General features: G+C 45.4%; 1 protein-coding gene across 1 annotated transcript; it reads left to right on the top strand.

Moving 5' to 3' along the window:
- The first annotated feature begins 1,458 nt into the window (after window positions 1-1,458).
- On the top strand, window positions 1,459-21,192 carry LOC130297701 (oocyte zinc finger protein XlCOF22-like). Its single transcript, XM_056550470.1, has 9 exons — window positions 1,459-2,562; window positions 4,179-4,329; window positions 6,043-6,129; window positions 6,475-6,622; window positions 7,639-7,818; window positions 8,606-8,732; window positions 8,816-8,880; window positions 9,046-9,253; window positions 19,078-21,192. Exons 4-9 carry the CDS (start codon window positions 6,545-6,547, stop codon window positions 20,340-20,342), a joined length of 1,923 nt encoding a protein of 640 aa, XP_056406445.1. The 5' UTR covers window positions 1,459-2,562; window positions 4,179-4,329; window positions 6,043-6,129; window positions 6,475-6,544; the 3' UTR covers window positions 20,343-21,192.
- Window positions 21,193-24,127: the final 2,935 nt, after the last annotated feature.

Genomic DNA, 24,127 nt, shown 5'->3' on the forward strand with positions numbered 1-24,127 from the left:
CACAATCTCTTCTGCTGCACCCACTTGTCATCAGTTGCAGGGAGCGAAGATCGATCTGTGTCTAACTTATGATACAGGGGCTGGAGTATTGTAACGGCCCTGCCCCCTCGATGCAAGTCTTTGGTGGTCGCCATGACCCCTCCCATAGGCTTGCTTTGAGGAGGCGGGGTGTGATGTCACAAGGGGGCAGGGCCGTGATGTCACGTTACTCCGGCCCCTGTATCGTGAGTTGTCAGACACGGAGAGATCTTCTCTCCCTGCAGCTGTTGACAAGTGGGTGCTGCATAAGAGATTGCGGGGGTCCCCAGCAGACATCTTATCCTTTGGATAGGGGGTAAGATGTCTAGGGGTGGAGTACCCCTTTAATGTCAGTTATGGCCATATGTGGTAACTCATGGTAACTATGAGCTTGTTAAAACACACATTGCTTGCCGATATTGTAGGCTTTTTAACACAAAACTAAAGGTGCATAAAGTATCCCTGGTCGTTGGCGGATGCCTGCTGGTGTTAAAATGGAGGTATTAGAAAGGCTTTTTCGAAGTGTTCCAAGAATTATCCCATTTTGGGAGTTGCAACAGGACTGTTTTTGGTGTCTAAAAATAGTGAAGAAATTGTTTTTGTGTATATTGAAATGTAAAAAAAAAAAAAATCTCCCTTTATGGGAGTTGCAACAGATTTTGTGGCTGGCAAGTAAAGAAGCAAAATGGCTTTTTCCATGTATTTCAAAAATTCTCCCTTTATGGGAATTGCAACAGGATTGGTGTTCCAAAATGGTGAAGATAAATTAGCTTTTTTATGAAAAGCCAAAAAAATAATAATTATCCCTTTTTTGTGATCAAGGGTTGTATATGTGTAGGTCTGGCTGACAGCAGCAGCAGCAGCAAGGGTGGTGAACTAATGGTAGTCGTAGTAGCCAGCGGAAAGCAGGCAGTGCTGGATTAATGCAAGTATTAGCCAGTGGACAGCAGGCATTGGTGGGCTGGTTGTCGTTGTAACCAGTGGAAAGCAGGCAGGGGTGGGCTGGTGGTAGTTGCAGGCAGTGGTTGGCTTGTGTTAGTTGCGGGCAGTGGTGGGCTTGTGGTAGTTGCGGGCAGTGGTGGGCTTGTGGCAGTTGCGGGCAGTGGTGGGCTTGTGGCAGTTGCGGGCAGTGGTGGGCTTGTGGCAGTTGCGGGCAGTGGTGGGCTTGTGGCAGTTGCGGGCAGTGGTGGGCTTGTGGCAGTTGCGGGCAGTGGTGGGCTTGTGGCAGTTGCGCGCAGTGGTGGGCTTGTGGCAGTTGCGCGCAGTGGTGGGCTTGTGGTAGTTGCGCGCAGTGGTGGGCTTGTGGCAGTTGCAGGCAGTGGTGGGCTTGTGGTAGTTGCAGGCAGTGGCGGGCTTGTGGTAGTTGCAGGCAGTGGTGGGCTTGTGGTAGTTGCAGGCAGTGGCGGGCTTGTGGTAGTTGCAGGCAGTGGCGGGCTTGTGGTAGTTGCAGGCAGTGGCGGGCTTGTGCTACTTCTAGCCAGCCCTTGTGATGCTGCTCTGTGCTTACGTAGAGCTGTAATTCCTAAACTCGGACCCTGACTTTGCCTTACTTTCTTTTTTCAGATATGGCACTGTGCCTAGTCTTTGAAAAAATAGATTTTCTATGGGATTAAAGGGGTTCTCTGCCCCTAGACATCTTATCCCCTATCCAAAGGCTAAAGGATAAGATGTATGATGGCGGGGGTCCTGCTGCTTGAGACCCCCACGATCTCCCTGCTGCGCCCGGCGTTCATTTACAGCGTCAGGCGCAGCGCCGGAGGGTCGTGACTAGGGATCGACCGATTATCGGTATCGGCCCTAAAAAAAACGATATCGGTCGATCCCTACTCGTTACCTCATGGCCACACTCCCTCAATGCAAGTCTATGGGAGGGGGCGTAATGGCCGTCATGCCCTCTCCCGTAGGCTTGCATTGAGGGGATGTAGCCGCGACATCACGAGCGGGGCATGGCTGTGATGTTATGAGCTCCTGCATTGCCAGACCACGTGGTCGACCACGTTTTTGCCTGCGGTCGGGAAACCGCATACGGCCGAAAACTAAGCCGACCGGAGGCTGCGGTTCACTCCGGTCGGCTCATAGACTTGCATTAAATACGGTTCCCAAATACGGCTGAGTGCGGGCGCCGCGATTAAGCCCCGCCCCCTCCTCCAAACCGTATTTAAGAAAACGTGGTGTGAACCCAGCCTAAGACAGATGGTATACAAAAAGGAAGAAATCACTGCTGTAACCTCAAAGACTACAAACATGACAGTCTGACAGCATAATGAATGGAAAGTGAAATGCTGCGGACAAGAGCAACAGAAATCAGAAGATACAAACAAACAACCAAAGCAGAGCCATGTATACCTGCACCTACCCCAATGCACGTTTCACGCCAATGCGCTTCGTCAATGGCCCCATCCATCGTCCCTTCAGATGCTGTGAAGTTGTCCTGTCCCCTCTGCAGAACAACATCCCCAAATCATAATTTGTCACCCCCCATGTTTGATGTCGGGGGATGATGTTCTTGGGTCGGTATTCCTGCTCCTCCTCCAAATACAAAGAGTTGAGTTGATGCCAAAAATCTTGATTTTGGTCTAATTTGACCCCAACACTTTCACCCTATTCTCCGCTAAATCATTCAGATGTTCGTTGTGAGAATTCAGACGGCCTGTACATGTGTTCTTGAGCAGGAGGACCTTGTGGGCGCTGTATGATTTCAGTTCTTTATGGAGTATTGTATTACCAATTGTTTTATTAAAGGGGTACTCCGCCGCTAGACATCTTATCCCCTTTCCAAAGGATAGGAAATAAGATGTATGATCATGGGCGTCCTGCCGCAGGTGACCCCCGCGAACTCCCTGCTGCACCCGGCGTTCGTTTAGTGCTGGGTGCAGCGCCGGAGGCTCGTGACGCCCCTTCCCATAGACTGGCATTGAGGGTGTGTGGCAGTGATGTCACGAGCCTCTGCCCAGCATCGCCAGTCATCCGGCATGAAGTTCGCTCCGTGCACCAGATGTCTGTGGAGCTGCAGTCGATAGGGGATAAGATGTCTAGGGGTGGAGTACCCCTTTAAAACTTACATGCTCTGTCATCTTCCTGTGTAGCTCCACGTCTAGTGACGGAGCATAAACGGAGGTGGGTAAGTGGCCGTCTGATCACCGTATACAGCCAGCTATATAGATGGTGTATTCCCCTAATGAACTAACTAGAGCAGCTCAGGGCGCACTCACCTCTGCTACATTAACATGTAGTTATTTACATGGGACTGTATGTTGGAGGATGAAGGGAGGGGGTAATGTTATTTACATGGGACTGTATGTTGGAGGATGGAGGGAGAGGGGTGATGTTATTTACATGGGACTGTATGTTGGAGGATGGAGGGAGAGGGGTGATGTTATTTACATGGGACTGTATGTTGGAGGAGGATGAAGGGAGGGAGTAATGTTATTTACATGGGACTGTATGTTGGAGGATGGAGGGAGAGGGGTGATGTTATTTACATGGGACTGTATGTTGGAGGAGGATGAAGGGAGAGAGTAATGTTATTTACATGGGACTGTATATTGGAGGATGGAGGGAGAGGGGTGATGTTATTTACATGGGACTGTATGTTGGAGGAGGATGAAGGGAGGGGAGTGATGTTATTTACATGGGACTGTATGTTGGAGGATGGAGGGAGAGGGGTGATGTTATTTACATGGGACTGTATGTTGGAGGAGGATGAAGGAGGGGGTGATGTTATTTACATGGGACTGTATGTTGGAGGAGGATGAAGGGAGAGAGTAATGTTATTTACATGGGACTGCATATTGGAGGATGGAGGGAGAGGGGTGATGTGATTTACATGGGACTGTATGTTGGAGGAGGATGAAGGGAGGGGAGTGATGTGATTTACATGGGACTGTATGTTGGCGGAGGATGAAGGGAGGGGAGTGATGTGATTTACATGGGACTGTATGTTGGAGGAGGATGAAGAGAGGTGTGATGTGATTTACATGGGACTGTATGTTGGAGGAGGATGAAGAGAGGTGTGATGTTATTTACATGGGACTGTATGTTGGGAGGGGGTGATGTTATTTACATGGGACTGTATTTTGGAGGCAGTGATAACAACCAAGAACCTGGAACCAAGGGCGCATAACAACAACAACAATAATAATAATTATATTCACAACCAGCACAGCAGAGTCCTGCATACACTGAGCAGATGAGCCTAGAGCAGCAGCCCCTGATCATGTGACTCCTCCTCCTCCATGTGACTGATCACATGACGGTGACATCATCGCAGGTCCTGTAAGCACACGGCTCCTGTACAGTCTGCAGGTGGAGGTATGTGTAGATACTTTTGAACTAGTTCTCTGTGATCCAATAGAATCAGCCCCTGAACCCCATTATAACACTGCTGGGAATGTATTCAAGTGGTTTTAAGGCTGTTATGGCAACATGCGGTAACCAATGGTAACATAAAAAATACCGGCAATGCAGTGGCCGGTATTTATCCAACTCCTGGGATGTTGCACCATAACCTATACCAGTGTTTTCCAACAAGAGCACCTCCAGCTGTTGCAAAACTACAACTCCCAGCATGCCCAGACAGCCAACGGCTGTCTGGGCATGCTGGGAGTTGTAGTTTTGCAACAGCTGGAGGCACCACCTGGTTGGGAAACACTGATTTATACTATATACTAGTATATAGTCCAACATGCTGGGAGTTGTAGTTTTGCAACAGCTGGAGGCACCACCTGATTGGGAAACACTGATTTATACTATATACTACTATATAGTCCAACATGCTGGGAGTTGTAGTTTTGCAACAGCTGGAGGCACCATCTGGTTGGGAAACACTGATTTATACTATATACTACTATATAGTCCAACATGCTGGGAGTTGTAGTTTTGCAACAGCTGGAGGCACCACCTGGTTGGGAAACACTGATTTATACTATATACTACTATATAGTCCAACATGCTGGGAGTTGTAGTTTTGCAACAGCTGGAGGCACCCCTGGTTGGGAAACACTGGTCTATACTATATACTACTATATAGTCCAACATGCTGGGAGTTGTAGTTTTCATTAGGAGCAGCTGCTGAGCCACAGGCTGTATCAGGGCATGCTGGGAGTTGTAGTTAGTAACTAACTGCAACTCCAGAATTTAATTTAAAAAATAAATAAAAAATAAGCGATCAAAAAGTCACATCGAAACAATAATGTTAAAAACCACAGATCGGGGCGCAAAAAATGATCCCTCATACAGGCCCGTGTAAGGAGAAATAAAAAAGTGATAGGGGTCAGAATAGGACAAAATCTCCCCCACATGTGTATCCTGTGATGTTCCGCATATATAATTAATTATGCAAATTAGCATGGCCGGTATTTTCGTTCGAAAGTTCCACGAGCCACTGTCACCCCGAAATTCAGAGCTAAACCGGGTTCACCGGGCTAAGCTTGCTCACCTGTATTTCGTGACTATTTCGTGATGTACGACTCCGCCCCCTTGTGACATCATGTCCCGCCCCTCAATGTAAGTCTATGGGAGGGCGCCTGTCCCTTCATGCCGGCTGCCGGGGCCCCGTACAGGAGATCGTGGGGGTCCCAGCGGTCTAACCCCCCCCCCCCCCCCCCCCCCCCCCTGTGATCTATAACTTATCTCCTATCCTCGCGGGGCGGTGGGTGGTGCGGCGCGGTGTGGGGGTCGGGGGATTATCGGATTATCAGAAAGGTATTTGCCGATACCGATAACTCCCAAAATCGTGAATATCGGCCTATGTGGGCCAAACCTATAATCGGTCGATCCCTAATATGTATGTGTGTGTATATATATATATATATATATATATATATTTCAATTTAAAATTCCACTTTTCTCTCTACAGAGCTGTATGCCCCATAATTGGTAAATAATATTGGTATCATTTTGGCATAGATCACTTATTATTCATTTACATTGTATTTTAATTGTACAAACAATTTCACATGGGGCGATGCCAAATGTGTTATTTTTCGAATTGTCTTTTTTTTATTTTGAATTGTCTTGAATCAGTGAGGCTGCGGTGTATTCAGAACGTCTTCAGCAGAGCAGGGAGAGGACATCCGAAGAAGTTACCAGAAGGACCTGGAGGACCAGGAGGTGACGCTCTAGTCTGTTATTTTACAGCCCTGGGACAATGAGGGAAATTTATCAAAACCTGTGCAAAGGAAAAGTTGCCCAGTTGCCCATAGCAACCAATCAGATCGCTTCTTTCATTTTGCAGAGGCCATGTTAAAAATGAAAGCAGCGATCTGATTGGTTGCTATGGGCAACTGGGCAACTTTTCCTCTGGACAGGTTTTGATAAATCTCCTCCATTGTGTGCTGATTTTTAGAGAAATCTGAAAACCCCTATAATGTTTCCCCAGATTATCTGCAGGAAATGGATTTTATTTCTCCATAGAATCTGGTGCGGTTTATCATCGTCTCCTCTTCTTCCCTTCAGATTTCTCCAATCCAGGATCCTCTGCTGATATCTTCTATATAAGAGAATTCTCCTGGATGACCCATCAACCATGGAGAGAGACAGGAACAAGATGGCCGACAGGATCATAAACCTCACCCTACAGATACTCTTCCGGCTTACTGGAGAGGTGAGGGATTCTGGGAGTGATGTCACATGACCTCATTCTTATCTATGTAATAAAAGACGGATATGACTGGAGAGGTGAGGGATTCTGGGAGTGATGTCACATGACCTCATTCTTATCTATGTAATAACAGATGGATATGACTGGCGAGGTGAGGGATTCTGGGAGTGATGTCATATGACCTCATTCTTATCTATGTAATAACAGATGGATATGACTGGAGAGGTGAGGGATTCTGGGAATGATGTCACATGACCTCATTCTTATCTATGTAATAACAGATGGATATGACTGGAGAGGTGAGGGATTCTGGGAGTGATGTCACATGACCTCATTCTTATCTATGTAATAACAGATGGATATGACTGGAGAGGTGAGGGATTCTGGGAGTGATGTCACATGACCTCATTCTTATCTATGTAATAACAGATGGATATGACTGGAGAGGTGAGGGATTCTGGGAGTGATGTCACATGACCTCATTCTTATCTATGTAATAACAGATGGATATGACTGGAGAGGTGATGGATTCTGGGAGTGATGTCACATGACCTCATTCTTATCTATGGAATAACAGATGGATATGACTGGAGAGGTGAGGGATTCTGGGAGTGATGTCACATGACCTCATTCTTATCTCTGTAATAACAGATGGATATGACTGGAGAGGTGAGGGATTCTGGGAGTGATGTCACATGACCTCATTCTTATCTATGTAATAACAGATGGATATGACTGGAGAGGTGAGGGATTTTGGGAGTGATGTCACATGACCTCATTCTTATCTATGTAATAACAGATGGATATGACTAGAGAGGTGAGGGATTCTGGGAGTGATGTCACATGACCTCATTCTTATCTATGTAATAACAGATGGATATGACTGGAGAGGTGAGGGATTCTGGGAGTTATGTCACATGACCTCATTCTTATCTATGTAATAACAGATGGATATGACTGGAGAGGTGAGGGATTCTGGGAATGTATGTAGTGATATTAATGTGTCTCTCCATACACAGGATTACACAGTAGTGAAGAAGTCCTCTAGTGGGCGCTGTCGGGCCCCTGTGTGTGAAGGATGGGGAAGAAACCTGAGCCCAATCCTGGGGCCCCCACCTCACTCCCTGATGCATGAGGAAATGGATGAACAGAAGATCCGAGAACTCATCAACAAGATGATGGAGCTGCTGTCTGGAGAGGTGACCCTGCTGGGACATTATACAGTAATGGAGGGGTCTGGTGATGACTGGAGAGGTGACACTGCTGGGACATTATACAGTAATGGAGGGGTCTGGTGATGACTGGAGAGGGGACCCTGCTGGGACATTATACAGTAATGGAGGGGTCTGGTGATGACTGGGGAGGTGACACTGCTGGGAATGCTGGGACATTATACAGTAATGGAGGGGTCTGGTGATGACTGGAGAGGTGACACTGCTGAGAATGCTGGGACATTATACAGTAATGGAGGGGTCTGGTGATGACTGGAGAGGTGACACTGCTGGGAATGCTGGGACATTATACAGTAATGGAGGGGTCTGGTGATGACTGGAGAGGTGACACTGCTGGGACATTATACAGTAATGGAGGGGTCTGGTGATGACTGGAGAGGTGACACTGCTGGGACATTATACAGTAATGGAGGGGTCTGGTGATGACTGGAGAGGTGACACTGCTGGGAATGCTGGGATATTATACAGTAATGGAGGGGACTGGTGATGAATGGAGACGTGACACTGCTGGGAATGCTGGGACATTATACAGTAATGGAGGGGTCTGGTGATGACTGGAGAGGTGACACTGCTGGGACATTATACAGTAATGGAGGGGTCTGGTGGTGACTGGAGAGGTGACACTGCTGGGACATTATACAGTAATGGAGGGGTCTGGTGATGACTGGAGAGGTGACACTGCTGGGAATGCTGGGACATTATACAGTAACACCACTGGAGGGGTCGGGGTGATGACTGTATCATTATGTGTCAGGTTCCTATAAGGTGTCAGGACGTGGCGGTCTATTTCTCCAGGGAGGAGTGGGAGTATGTAGAAGGACACAAGGATCAGTACAAGGATCAGGTGATGATGGAGGATCAGCAGCCCCTCACATCAGCAGGTAATAGACATGACTATATACACACGTCCTCTCATTATTTGTATGTAAAGAATGAATTCAGTCTCTGTATGTGTTCCCTACAGTCAGATCCAGTAAGAGAACAGCACCAGAGAGGTGTCCCCGTCATCTTCTTCCCCAGGATGATCAGGTAGATGGAGATATTCCCTATGATCTGTAGAAGGGCTGTGAAGCTCTTGTGGTCAGTCCCCTAACCCTCCATGACCCTCATCTCCTGCTCATCTATAACATCCCACGTGACTTGTCCTTCTGACTTATGACTTTTACAATATTTTTTCTACATCCTATGATTCAGGTAGAAGATCCGAACAATATTAATGCTCCGAACATAAAGGAGGAAGAAGAAGAGACAGATGTGAGCGGTGATGAGCAGTATAAGGAGGACATTCCTACAGGGAAAGATCTGACCTATATTTATGCTCCAGACATAACGAAAAAAGAAGAGACAGATGTGAGCGGTGATGAGCAGTATAAGAAGGACATCTCTGCAGGTAACTGCCCAGGTGAGTAGTAAACACTAAATGCAGAAAAGAATGCCCCTTCTGTGCCCTGCAAATTATTCTGATCCTTCTGTTCACCCCACACTGTTTATATGCCCCAGGTTTGTGACAGTGGGACATCATCAGTGGGACATCATCTCCCCATCCTTCCCAACAGAGTGACTGTGTCATTCGTCATATGTCATCTGGTGTTGTCTGCTCGATGATCTGATTGTGTGGCCTGTACCTGACAGATGTCACTAGCTGCTCCAGAACACTGCCTGCGGTATAAAAGTTTTGTGAAACAAAAACTTTGCCAGGTTAACTTTGCAGTAGACAATTAACTGAAGAGACAAAAAAAGAGAGAGGAGGAGTGTATTACCATAGTATATATGAGCAAAGGTTGTAGATAAGTTATGCTCACCGGAGTTGGTTACGCTCAGAGCATAACGTCTAGAGCAGCATATCACTGAGCGGGTCAGCAGCCTTGGAGCACCCAATCCTCCAAAAGAGTCAGCAAGCAGAAATGGATTGTGGTAGTTTATAGAAAAAAATTCTCCAAACATGGCGCTTCTCCCATAAAAGATTTTCTTTATTTGAACATCAAAGGTATAACAGGATGGTGATAGCACCCTCCTGTTATACCTTTTGATGTTCAAATAAAGAAAATCTTTTATGGGAGAAGCGCCACGTTTGGGGAATTTTTTTCTATAAACTACCATAATGCAGTAGACAGACAGCTTTTGGAGCCAGTGTGACTTTCAGCTCAGGTATTGGCAGCTAATTAGAGACTCCTATCATGTGCTCAGGCCTTTTTAAAGAGGCAACAAGATTTGTCAGCAACGACAACAGTGGAATTGTTGGGCAGTGAACAGTGCACTCCTGCTCTCCAGATCCACTGTCCCTGCCTACTTGTGTAATCACCCCCCAAAAACAGCAATTCCACAACTTGGAGACAGTCCCTGTTCTGGACTAAGTGGTGTAGGGTGTGGATGCCAAGAAGACTCACCATTGGCTAGACGTCCACAACTCCTGATTTATGATGATGAAGCCAAACATTAGAAAAGTTTAACCTTTCGGGCAAAACCAGGTCCAGTCATTTCTAGAATTAATGATGTAATGCTATTGATATTCCTTCTGGAGCAAATACTCACGAGAGAATTGAGGAAGGAGGGATGGAGGAGGATTCATATCTGGCTGGCAGCAGTATGGATGTTCTCCTTGAGGAGGAGCCGGATGAGGAGGACGAGGAAGTGGGACCTGAGGAGGAAGATTATGGGATAGGGGACGAGAAACCTACAGAAGGAGACAGTGATGATGACGACTACTATGATGACCAAACATGGCAGTATGGGAAGGAGGTGGAACCAGTGTGGCCCTCCGAAAAGCTGTGAAGAATGGCGAGCTGTATGCTTTGTTTGTTTGGTGACAGTCGTAATGTGGGCATGAAGATAAGAGATGAGTACTGGATAGACGCACTCTTAGACCCTCTGTATAAAACCAAAATGGGGGAATTTTAGGAATGCTTGAAAAAAAGTAATTGTGTCTTATTCAGGCGACCAAGATGTCGAATCTGTTCTTCTCTTTATATTTCATCCTTTGTTCCATCATTGTAAGTGTTTGCTCTGAGAAGAATATCCGGGAGATGACATTGTTGATGTCGCTGTTGTCCTCACATCTTTGTCCTCTTGGAAGGTCCTGAGTAGATGACGTCCCTGATGAGCCGCCTCTGCCTGAGCCCAATATAACACAAGCTCCCGGCTTTGGTGATCTGGTACATGATAGAATCATTCAACGTTCACCAAAAGGACATGGTTGGCGCCGCCTGTAGACCATTCGTTCCAGGACTTCACCGTACACCGGATTATGTGCTTAAATATACTGCTGTTACATAGTCCACATCACATAGTCCCAGTTATACATCTGGAAGGAAGAAAGACTGGGCACTTACCAGCGCTGTGTATCTTGTTTCATACAGACAACACTGTCACATTGTTACATGATGTGCGGGGATTCTACAAGGAAAGGAAACTTACACGTTGATGACGCGCCTCATCCAGGCCCCAGGAGCATGATGGGAAGTATATGTATATCACTGCCCATACACCTCATCAGACACAGGGGATATACATTGCTGGTGAGTGCTGCATTTTTCTTCCTTCCGGATATATGGTATAATCATTGATGGCCTTACACTACTTGTACAGATCCTCCAGCATATGCCGGCAGGGCACGTGGAGAAAACGTGGAGAAAGGAAATCTGTGCAGCACACGTCATCTGTCCGACAAAACTTTATTGGCAGCAAACGTTCAGCGCACAGGCAACAAGTGTTTCGCTCTTACAGCTTCTTCACAGCCTCATTACAAAACAACTCTACTCCCTTCAAATAGTCCCTGTTCAAATAACTTTATTAGTACTGACAATTAAGAAAAAAATGCACATTAAAAATAAGATATATGCATATATCAAAATACATTGATATCTTTACGTTCATTGGGTTCCATTGGGCCTTACACTCCCGTTCTATGTATCAATGACGTTTCACATTGTAAGAGCATTTGGTGGCGATTTCCTCCAATACTGGGGGGCATCAACCATTTTCAATCCTAAAAACCTCATACATCTTGGCTCCGTATTATGAGAATCACACATGTCTTATTAATCTTGATGATTCTACCTCCATTTTCAATGACCGTACATGTTCATTAAAGCGTTTAAATAACGGGCGAATCGTCTTGCCAATATAGGCCCGATGAAAATCGCATACAATCGCGCACATACCACATATGCAGTCGAAAGAAGCAAATGTCCAGCGCGGATGTCAAGCAATACGAAATTTCTTTATTCAGCCATAACGCAAAGTAATGACAGGTGACGCGTTTCGGCCGCAATCAACGGCCTTAGTCGTAGACTAAGGCCGTTGATTGCGGCCGAAACGCGTCACCTGTCATCACTTTGCGTTATGGCTGAATAAAGAAATTTCGTATTGCTTGACATCCGCGCTGGACATTTGCTTCTTTCAATTCATATGTGAACCAAGGTCCGGTTCTGTCCGGGACGCGGGAGGGGCGACCGAGTGAGCTGTGCCGCACTTACCATATGTGCTGCACATATGCAGTCCTACAAGTGAAAAAATCCATAATTACCAGCTCTGTCTGACCCAGAAAATTGCCGAAACACCGGCTCATTTGTGGTTGCCCTTAGGGACGGCATCTCGTAGCCAATTTCTGGGGGTAGAGACCTTCATTCTACCATGAACTAATGAGATCCTCAAATTTCTGCAGCGATGATTGTGCTTTCTCAGTAAACACAGGATCATCATTAAAGGGGTACTCCGGGGGGAAATTTATTTTAAATCAACTGGTGCCAGAAAGTTATACAGATTTGTAAATTACTTCTATTAAAAAAAAAAAATCTCAATCCTTCCAGTACTTATCAGCTGCTGTTTACTACAGAAAAAGTTATTTTCTTTTTCAATTTCTTTTCTGTCTGCTCTCTGCTGACACCTCTGTCCATGTCATGAACTGTCTGGAGCAGAAGAGGTTTGCTATGGGGATTTGCTCTTATTCTCGACAGAGGTGTCAGCAGAGAGCACTGTGGTCAGACAGAAAGGAAATTTAAAAAGAATAGAACTTCCTGTGGAACATACAGCAGCTGATAAGTACTGGAAGGATTAAGATTTCTTAATAGAAGTAATTTACAAATCTGTTTAACTTTCTGGCACCAGTTGATTTAAAATAAATTGTTTTCCGGCAGAGTACCCCTTTAGAAGGGAATTCCGGCTTTATACATCTTATCCCCCTATTCAAAGGATAGGGGATAAGATGTATGATCGCAGGGGTCCCGTTGCATTCTGTGCCAGGTGCTGCCACGGAGACGGGGATGTGCCGTCACAGCCACGCCCCTCGTGACGTCACACCACGCTTCCTCCATTCATGTCTATGGGAGGGAGCGTGACGGCCGTCACGCCCCCTCCCATAGACCTGAATGGAGGGGGTGTGGCATGACATCACAAGGGAGCGTGGCGGTGATGTCACGTCTCGGCCTCGGAGGCAGCGCCCGGTGAACTGAAGGCAGAGAATGCCGGGGTTTGCACTGAGATCGCTGGGGTTCCAGTGGCGGGACCCCTGGCATCCTTTGGATAGGGGATAAGATGTATGAAGCCGAAATACCCCTTTTAATTATATGCCAATTCTTACAAATAGCCAATTTTATTCGATTATTCATCAGACTGTTTTTCTTTCATTTTCAGACAATCTTTTTTATGATGTTAGAATTGTACAGAAGGTGCTGTCTGTTCCTATATTTAGCCTTATTCTCTGCATGTTGAATAAGCGGGGCAGGATAACCACATTCCTCCAGTTTTTTTGCTAAGTATCCCAGCCTGTTGGTGAAAAGAGGCATCATCATTGTTAATCTGACGCAGTCGGACAAATTGTCCGTATGGCAAAGAGCGTTTAATACAGGGATTCCCAACCAGGGTGCCTCCAGCTGTTGCAAAACTACAACTCCCAGCCTTCGGCTGTCCGGGCATGCTGGGAGTTGTAGTTTTGCAACAGCTGGAGGCACGCTGGTTGGGAAACATTGGTTTAATATACGTAGGATAACTACTACAGTGAAAACTCCCTTAGTGGACACCTCTCAATAACGGACATTAATTCCCTGGCAGAGTCCCATAAGACTTAATGTATTTGCATATTCCGAATAGGCGACACTCCCAATAGTGGATGCAGACACACCTTATAGGAGACAAAAACACTCCCAATAGGGGACAAAATGCTCTCAATAGGGGACAAAACACTCCCAGAAGGGGACAAAACACTCCCAATAGGGGACAAAACACTCCCAGTGGGGGACAAAACGCTCCCAGTGGGGGACAAAACGCTCCCAGTAGGGGACAAAATGCTCTCAATAGGGGACAAAACACTCCCAGAAGGGGACAAAACACTCCCAATAGGGGACAAAACACTCCCAGTGGGGGACAAAACGCTCCCAGTGGGGGACAAAACGCTCCCAGTGGGGGACAAAACGCTCCCAGTGGGGGACAAAACGCTCCCAGTGGGGGACAAAACGCTCCCAGTGGGGGACAAAACGCTCCCAGTAGGGGCCAAAACGCTCCCAATAGGGGCCAAAACGCTCCCAATAGGGGACAAAACGCTCCCAATAGGGGACAAAACGCTCCCAGAAGGGGACAAAACGCTCCCAGAAGGGGACAAAACGCTCCCAGAAGGGGACAAAACGCTCCCAGTAGGGGACAAAACGCTCCCAATAGGGGACAAAACGCTCCCAATAGGGGACAAAACGCTCCCAGAAGGGGACAAAACGCTCCCAGTAGGGGCCAAAACGCTCCCAATAGGGGCCAAAACGCTCCCAATAGGGGACAAAACGCTCCCAGAAGGGGACAAAACGCTCCCAGAAGGGGACAAAATGCTCCCAGTAGGGGACAAAACGCTCCCAGTAGGGGACAAAACGCTCCCAATAGGGGACAAAACGCTCCCAATAGGGGACAAAACGCTCCCAGAAGGGGACAAAACGCTCCCAGAAGGGGACAAAACGCTCCCAGAAGGGGACAAAATGCTCCCAATAAGGGACAAAACGCTCCCTTTACGGGACAAAATGCTCCCAATAGGGGACAAAACGCTCCCAATAGGGGAAAAACGCTCCCAATAGGGGACAAAACACTCCCTTTACGGGACAAAATGCTCCCAATAGGGGACAAAACGCTCCCTTTACGGGACAAAATGCTCCCAATAGGGGACAAAACGCTCCCAGTAGGGGGACAAAACACTCCCATTAGGGGACAACCAGGCTTATGTGCCGGCCCTACAGTGAACAAAGGGCCGGCGTCTGAGGATACAGCCAATACCCCAGTAAGGGGCCCAGACTCCAGGGGGGCCCAGGCCCCCCCTGCACTCCCCTGCAGCAGCCCCAGCACAGAAGCAGAAGACTGCTGTTTAAACAGTGATCTCCTGCTTCTGCACAAACGTCGGCCACATCATTCGCCCCCCCCTTCTTCCGTAATCCCCTGTGCCACTTTATTCCCTCCCTGTGCCACTTTATTCCCCCCCCTGTGCCAAATCATTCCCCCTTTATTACCCCCCCCCCCCGTCCCACATAATTTCCCCTTGATCCTCTCCTGTGCCATTTCATTCCCCTTTTATTACCCTCTGTGCAAATTCATCACCCCCCTCTTTACCACCCCCTGTGCCATTTCATTCCCTCTTTATCCCCTTGGGCCACTTTATAAAGGGGGGGGGGGGGGGGGTTTGATGAATTTTCACAGCGGGTAATAATTGGGAATGAAATGGCACAGGGGGATCAAGAGGAAATGATGTGGGGTAGGGGGGGGGGTAATTAGGCACAAGGCATATGGTGGCACTGGGTATAAAGGGGTGATGAAATGATACGGGTGGGGTGGATAAGGGGAGATTGTACTGTAATATTGCTTTTTATCATGTTTTATAGGGAATTATACTCTGGAGTGAGTACAGGATAGTTTTCCATCATTTAGAAAGATTTTTGAGCCTTTTTTCCCAATAGGGGACATCTCTCAATAGTGGACACCTTTTTTTATTCCCCAAGGGTGTCCACTATTGGGAGATTCTAATGTATATGAATACCTTCCCCAATAAGTGTCACCTGAATATCAGGAAAGTGGCAGTTTTGTTTCCAATGTCACTAAAATACATATGGGAGGTATTACTATTGAGAACTCCTCCGCTGACCCGGCCCAAACGACAAAAATATCGTCTATATAGCGCAAGAAAAGATGTATTTGCCTAAAAAATTGGTTTCTAAGTGAGAATACCATCCAATCCTCCAGATCCTCCAAAAATGCATTAGCAAAAGTTGGCGTGGCCGGGGTCCCCATCGCAGTCCCCGATTGCTGCCAAAACCACTCTTGATCAAAATGAAAGGCATTGTAACTGAGGACAAGAAATAAAGCTTTACAGGCATAATCATCTGTGTGCGGACCAGTGGGCGTCTGACTGCCTCTACACCCGCATCCTGTGATTGATGCTCCCCAGAATGGAGGAGATCGCCACCAGATGCTCTTACAATGTGAAACAATATTGATACTAAGAATGGGAGCGCTAGGCCCAATTGGCCCCAATGAACGTAAAGATATCAATGTATTTTGATATATATGCATATATCTTGTTTTAATGTGCACTTTTTTCTTAATTGTCGGTACTAATAAAGTTATTGTGAACAGGGACTATTTAAAGGGGTACTCCACTGCTCAGCGTTTGGAACAAACTGTTCTGAACGCTGGAGCCGGGACCTCGTGACGCCATAGCCCCGCCCCGCCCCCTCATTGAAAGGCTATGGGAGGGGGCGTGGCTTACTTCCTTCTGCTCTGAGAAGTGCATCGCCTGGATCCTGTGGCTCTATTCCGTGAGTCTAGTTATTCTCACTTATTCTCAGGAATTTCTATATGTGATATAAGTGTGTGGTCTATCTGTATACTGCTGCTATCTCTATGGGATCAAGATATATAGTAGTAATATACCTCCCATCCAGCTCTATCTATATACTGCTGCCACTATCTATATGGAATCAGAATATATATAGTTATACGCCTCCTTTCCAGCTCTATCTGTATACTGCTGCTATCTCTATGGGATCAGGATACATAGTAGTTATATACCTCCCCTACAGCTCTGTCTGTATACTGCTGCTGCTCTCTCTATGGGATCAGGATATATAGTAGTTATACACCTCCTCTCCAGCTCTATCTGTATACTGCTGCTATCTCTATGGGATCAGGATATATAGTAGTTATACACCTCCTCTCCAGCTCTGTTTACTGCTGCTATCTCTATGGGGTCGGGATATGTAGTTATTTACCTCCCCTCCAGCTCTATCTGTATACTGTTGCTGCTATCTCTATGGGATCAGGATATATATAGTTGTTATACACAATCCCTCCAGCTCTATCTGTATACTGCTGCTATCTCTATGGAATCAGGACATATAGTAGTTATACACATTAATTCCAGCTCTTTCTGTATACTGCTGCTGCTCTATAGGGGATCAAGATATCTCTGGCTGTGTTCACACATTGTATTTTTGCAAGATTTTTGCTATGATTTTTCCAAATTCTCTGCAAAAATTGTGCTATTAACTGCGATAAAAAATGTTTTTTAAATGTGTTAAAAATGCAGTAAAATCTGTGAGCACAGCCTGAAGACTTCATATCTTTATACAACATCTCAGTTGGGATCATAGGTCAAATCTCTTTTACGTCGTGGCTATAAAATCACACTTTAATAAGAAAAAGCATCAAAACTGCATGTAGTGTGAACTGACTCCAAACCACCTATGATTCTTAGCAGTTCAGCCTTCTTGTTCCTAGAGTCTAGTCCGGTGATTATGTTGGTCTTATTAGGTGAATTGCAGCAATGAGACTCCACCCCCTCTCTCTGTGCAAAGCGAGAGGATTCATGGGAAATATAGGTAGGATGAGAAAATCATTTCTGATTCTGAAATAGAATTAAGATGGCTAAAAAATCTATGCCTGCCACACCAGCTAAAAGAGGTAAGCACAAGGCAAACACAAAACCCCCTACATTATTCATGGAGAATAGCCTATGCTGCACTATATAAGCAGAAATAAATCCCACAGTGCTTTTTTAAGAATGACATCAGGTCTTCTGATTCCTTGGGTTATGCTGATCATCACTTGGGTGTCCATAAGTTTTATTTTGATGTTTTTGTCCCTTTACGACTCATTATGTATATCTATGTCCTAGGGCCATCTAGGGTATATGGACAGGGCTTGAGCCCGCTCCATACCCGGGGGACGCCGCTACTACCTGATCTCTGCAGATGGCGCTGTCAGGGTTGGCAGCGACATTTAAACCACCTTTATAAGTGACATTGGTGGTGCAGTGCCAGCTTATGGCAGGCGGTACGAATACTGCGCAAATCCGATGGATCAATGCAGTACATAGAAAATTACCCACCTTTCCCCCCCCCCCCCCCCCCTAAAGAATATATTGAAATAAATACATTTAGTTTCACTGCGTATGGAATTGTGGGAACTATTAAAATATGTTCTTGATTCCATTCGGTAAATGACCTAAACAAACAAAAAAATTGCAACCGATATAAAGCAAACAATCAAACAAAAAAAAACAAAAAATAGCCCTTACAAAGTTCCATAGACAGAAAACTAAATATAGGGGGTGAGAATAGGGCGATTTACAGCAATATTTTGTTGTTGTTTTTTTTTTTTATTCTTAACTTCGTTTTTTTTTTTTGCTATATTTTACTAGTTTAACAATTAGAGATGAGCGAATTTACAGTAAATTCGATTCGTCACGAACTTCTCGGCTCGGCAGTTGATGACTTATCCTGCATAAATTAGTTCAGCCTTCAGGTGCTCCGGTGGGCTGGACAAGGTGGATACAGTCCTAGGAGACTCTTTCCTAGGAATGTATCCACCTTTTCCAGCCCACCGGAGCACCTGAAGGCTGAACTAATTTACGCAGGAAAAGACATCAACTGCCGAGCCGAGAAGTTCGTGACGAATCGAATTTACTGTAAATTCGCTCAACTCTTTTAACAATCGAACAGCGTAAAAACGAACCCGCACCTTCCCACTATCTTCAAAATTGCATCTTTAATTCAATTTCATCTCACAATAATTTTTTGTTTCACAGAATATTTTATGGTACGCTGAAGGGTGTCATTACAAAGTACAATTGTTCCTACAAAAAACAAGCCCCCATATGACTCTGTAGATGGAAAAGGAAGAAAATATGGCTCTTAGAAGGGATGGCTCTGGATCGTTAAGGGTTTAAAGTTATTACTTAAAAATAATCTGTTTTCTTCTTGGCAGATTCTTGTACCAGGAGATCAGAGGAGAATCTTATATCTTCAGATTATAAAGCAGATGATGATATCACACAAGATACATATGAAGAACATTCCATTATCCCAGATACACCCTCAGCCCTTCACAGCCAAGATCTGTCATCTCATCCTGTTATACAAGTCCAACCTAAAGATTCATCTCATCCTGCTATACAGGGCCTATATTTTGAGCCATTACAGTTTGTAAAGCGAAATAAGAAGAAGCCGTTTTCATGTTCAGAATGTGGGAAAAGTTTTACTCTTAAATCAAATCTTGTGAAGCATCAGAGAACACACAGAGGGGAGAAGCCATTTTCATGCACAGAATGTAAGAAATGTTTTACTATGAAATCTAGCCTTGTTGATCATCAAAAAACTCACACAGGAGAGAAGCCATTTTCATGCACAAAATGTGGGAAATGTTTTACTCACAAATCAAGTCTTAGTGATCATCAAAAAACACACACAGGAGAGAAGCCATTTTCCTGCTCAGAATGTGGGAAATGTTTTGCTCAGAAATCAAATCTTGTTAAACATGAAAAAACTCACACAGGAGAGAAGCCATTTTCATGTTCTGAATGTGGGAAAGGTTTTGCTCAGAAATCAAATCTTGTTAAACATCAGAGAACTCATACAGGGGAGAAGCCATTTTCATGTTCTGAATGTGGGAAATGTTTTAACGATAAATCACATCTTGTTAAGCATCAAAGAAGTCACAAAGAGAAGCCATTTTCATGTTCAGAATGTGGGAAATGTTTTACTCAGGAATCAATACTTATTGGACATCTAAAAATACACACAGGAGAGAAGCCATTTTCATGCTCAGAATGTGGTAAATGTTTTACTTTTGAATCACAATTTGTTAAACATCAAAGAACTCACACAGGAGAGAAGCCGTTTTCATGCACAGAATGTAGAAAATGTTTTACTCAGAAATCAAGCCTTGTTGAACATCAAAAAACTCATTCAGGGGAGAAGCCATTTTCATGCACAGAATGTAGCAAATATTTTACTAAGAAATCAATGCTTATTGGACATCTAAAAATGCACACAGGAGAAAAGCTATTTTCATGCTCAGATTGTGGGAAATGTTTTATTTATGAATCACAACTTGTTAAACATCAAAGAACTCACACAGGGGAGAAACCATTTTCATGTTCAGAATGTGGGAAATGTTTTACTCAGAGGTCAACACTTATCAGACATGAAAGAATTCACACTGAAGAGAAGACAATTGAGAGTAATAAATGATGGAGATAACACATCTATATATTAACCATGTACATAGGATATCTGACATTTATACATATATCATATACTGCATCTCCAAACTTGTTCCCAATTGTTAATAAAAGTTTTCTTTTAGAACGTAGTCACCGATCCAGCGATGTCATCACTATAGTTTACATGGTAGGAGAAGAGTGTGATATATGGTTGTGATATTCACTGCTCCTCATGGAGAAGACCCAACAGGCATAATCCATGGGGAGCTGCTACTGGAGACCCAAACACCTCAGAGAGAAGGGACTTATTCCAGTGATGAAGAATTCCAGGACATGACCAGATTAGAGACACAAAATCACTTCTATCTTCTGGCTTCTAGGACATTATTCTGATGGAAGAACTTTACACATTATAAAAAGTCCTATAGGTGTTGGGGAACATTTATAGACAATTGTTGGCCCCAGCTGTCATGGCGTACCATAGGCCTCCTGCCTCCATATTACACTGGTCTGATGGGGGAACAGGGTAAGTAAGGGTTAATGTTTGTGGTTCTAACAATAACTGTACAAGGATATATAAGAAGTAAGGAATATAGGAGATAAGATCTTCCAGCGCACACAGCTGCTGATATGGGGATTGGGTGGATGAGGCTCCTCGGGGGAGGGGTCACTTGTTATGTGTATATTGGAGCATAGTCATAAGGTAATAGAAGGTGGGTATAGACAGAGGGGGTGGAGCCATCTCACACATTAATAGAAATGGTGTTCAGTGTAGAATACTGACAGCGTGTTAAGCAGGAACTCTGCTCCTGGGATTCTCTAGGTGTCGGTGCACACAGCAGCAGGGCCTGTAGTTTCCAGTAGTTTGTACATATAACAATGAGTGGCCCCAGGATTGTGGGAGAGAAGTGACGGCTCAGTTACCTCTTTATGGTTTCTATGCTGACTTCTTTATATCTTGGACAGTTCTTTGTACTGGTAGACAGAGATGAGAGAGGAGATGTAGGGAGGTGCAGCATTGTGGAGAGCTTTGTGTGTGAGACTGAGGATTTTGTACTGTATTCTGGACTGAATTGGTAACCAGTGTAGTGACTGGCACAGGGAGGAGGCGTCGGTGTAGCGGCTGGAGAGGAAGATGAGTCTGGCTGCGGCATTAAGGATGGACTGGAGAGGAGAAAGTTTGGAGAAAGGAAGGCCTATTAGTAAAGAGTTACAGTAGTCGAGGCGGGAGAGAATCAAAGCAATAATGAGAGTTTTAGCAGTTTCAGTAGTGAGAAACGGGAGGAAATGTTTTTGAGATGCAGGTGACAAGAACGTGAAAGAGACTGAATATGGGGAGTGAAAGACAGATCAGAGTCAAGTATAACTCCAAGACAGCGAGCCTGCTGCCCGGGAGTTATGGTAGTACCACATCCCGAGATGGAAATGTCAGGGTTAGGTACAGTATCAGTTGATGGAGAAAAAACAAGAAGTTCTGTATTAGAAAGATTTAGTTTCAGATATAAAGAGGACATGATGTCTGAGACAGCAGAGAGACAGTCACTGGTATTCTGTAGGAGTGCAGGGGTGATGTTGGCGGAAGAGGTATAGAGTTGGGTGTCATCAGCGTAGAGGTGGTACTGGAAACCAAATCTACTTATTGTTTTTCCAATGGGGGATGTGTAGAGTGAAAAGAGTAGAGGACCCAGGACTGATCCCTGGGGAACCCCGACAGCAAGGGGAAGAGGAGAAGAAGTAGAGCCAGAAAACGAGACGCTAAAGGAGCGGCCAGAGAGATAGGAGGAAAACCAGGCAAGAGTCCTTGAGACCGATGGAGCGGAGACTACTGAGGAGGAGTTGGTGATCCACAGTGTCAAAAGCCACAGATAGGTCCAAGAGAATCAGTAAAGAGAAATTGCCGTTTGATTTTGCTGTCAGAAGATCATTAGTGACTTTGGTTTGGGCCTTTCTGTGGAGTGAAGGGAGCGGAAACCAGACTGTAAGGGGTCAAGGAGAGAGTTCTCGGAGAGATAGCGAATAAGGCGGGAGTAGACCAAACGTTCCAGGAGTTTTGAGATACAGGGGAGATTTGAGACTGGTCGATAGTTGGCTGCACAGGACGGGTCCAGAGATGTTTTTTTCACCCATGATGAGTGTAGGTGTTTCTGAGGAAAGAAAGTGAGGGAGCCAGGTGGCAAAATGATCCAGGAACATTTGGGGAGAACCAGGAGGACGATAGATGACCTCCACTCTGAGAGACAGTGGGCGGAAGAACCTGAGGGAGTGGACCTCAAAAGAGGGAAATGTGAGTGAGGATAATGGGGGATGACTTGAAAAGTGCATTGAGGGGGCTAGAAGCACCCCAACTCCTCCACCATGCCTGGTGTCAGATCTAGGGGTATGGGAAAAGTGAAGGTCACCATAAGATAAAGCAGCGAGAGAAGCAGTGTCAGAAGGTTGTATCCATGTTTCTGTGAGAGCCAGCAGATTAAGAGAATTTGTGAGAAATAAGTCATGAATCTTGGTGAGCTTATTGCACACAGATCGAGAGTTTAGAAGAGCGCAGTTAAAGTTTGTATTGGTTCCGCAAGAGGCAGGTAGTGTAGAGCAAATATTAGTGAAAGGTGGGCCAGGGTTAGGAGCAATGTCCCCAGCAACTAAAAGCAGAAGAAAAGAGGGAGAGCAGATGGCTGGGTGAAGTGATGGAGCGACTTCTGTGCTGTACCATGGAATGAGGTGACTCTGGGTGGTTTATGATGCTGAGCAGTGCATGCGAGCAATACATAGGTGAGGGAAGGAGGCATGGACAGATATATATATAGAGTCCACCGGAGAAATCGGTGGGGGATATAAGAGAAAATGTATCGCAATGATGTAAGTAATAAGTGAGTGCATGTGTGTTTTTTGTTTTTTTCTGAAAAAGAGTTACTTACTTTTGTAGTTATAATGTTGAGTTAGTTCCCTTTTGTTCCCTTCTGGTTCAATTCTGGTATAATTCTTGATGTCACACTTAAGAAGCACTTTAGATGGCAGTTTTAGATGGCATATTTGAATGTCTCCAGACCTAAGGTCTAACAGACATATAGCCTCTGATATATAGTGCAAGGCTAAGCCAGAAAATTGGCAGACGAGTGCAATCGGGTGTGAAAAAGGGTGGAGAGCAATAAAAATTGGGGGAGAAAGCAAAGAAAAAATAAACATTTTGGGATCATTCAGGGGAAATAAATTGTGATCAAACAAAATAGAAACACTTGCCAGATAACAGTAATAAATATACATGACAATGCAATAATGGGGGAATGGGAGTACACAATCACAAGATGAGTGACATACCAGGTTGATTATTTAAATACAGCTAAACAGATATGCAGTGGTGAGAACAAATGATGGTGGTAGTTGTTCAAGAGATGAATGATGACATACTAGGTTGATTATTTAACCTCTTCAGGACACAGGGCGTATGGATACGCCCTGCATTCCGAGTCCTTAAGGACTGAGGGCGTATCCATACGCCCGTGGGAAATCCGGTCCCCACCGCTAGCCGGTTGGGGACCGGAGCCGGATGCCTGCTGAAATCATTCAGCAGGCACCCTGGCACATCGCCCAGGGGGGTCCTGAGACCCCCCATGTCGGCGATCTAAGAATATCGCATGTCAATTCAGACATGCGATTTTCTCCAATTCCGGGCTGATCGGGTCTCTGGTGACCCGATCACCCGGAAAATAGGGCTGATCGGAGCTGTCAGCAACAGCCCCGATCAGCCTAAAGGATAGGAGTGAGGTCGCAAAGCTGCGATCTCCTCCTATCCCCTGCCATTACTCAGAACGGAGTTCT

This window comes from Hyla sarda, chromosome 1, assembly GCF_029499605.1.
Source record: "Hyla sarda isolate aHylSar1 chromosome 1, aHylSar1.hap1, whole genome shotgun sequence".
NCBI lineage: Eukaryota > Metazoa > Chordata > Amphibia > Anura > Hylidae > Hyla > Hyla sarda.

Excerpts from the sequence above, each read along its gene's own strand:
- LOC130297701 (XM_056550470.1), top strand. The coding sequence starts at position 6,545 with ATGGAGAGAGACAGGAACAAGATGGCCGACAGGATCATAAACCTCACC. Across the intron at positions 6,623-7,638 it reads TCTTCCGGCTTACTGGAGAG|GATTACACAGTAGTGAAGAA; the intron begins GTGAGGGATTCT and ends CTCCATACACAG. Across the intron at positions 8,881-9,045 it reads TTCTTCCCCAGGATGATCAG|GTAGAAGATCCGAACAATAT; the intron begins GTAGATGGAGAT and ends CCTATGATTCAG.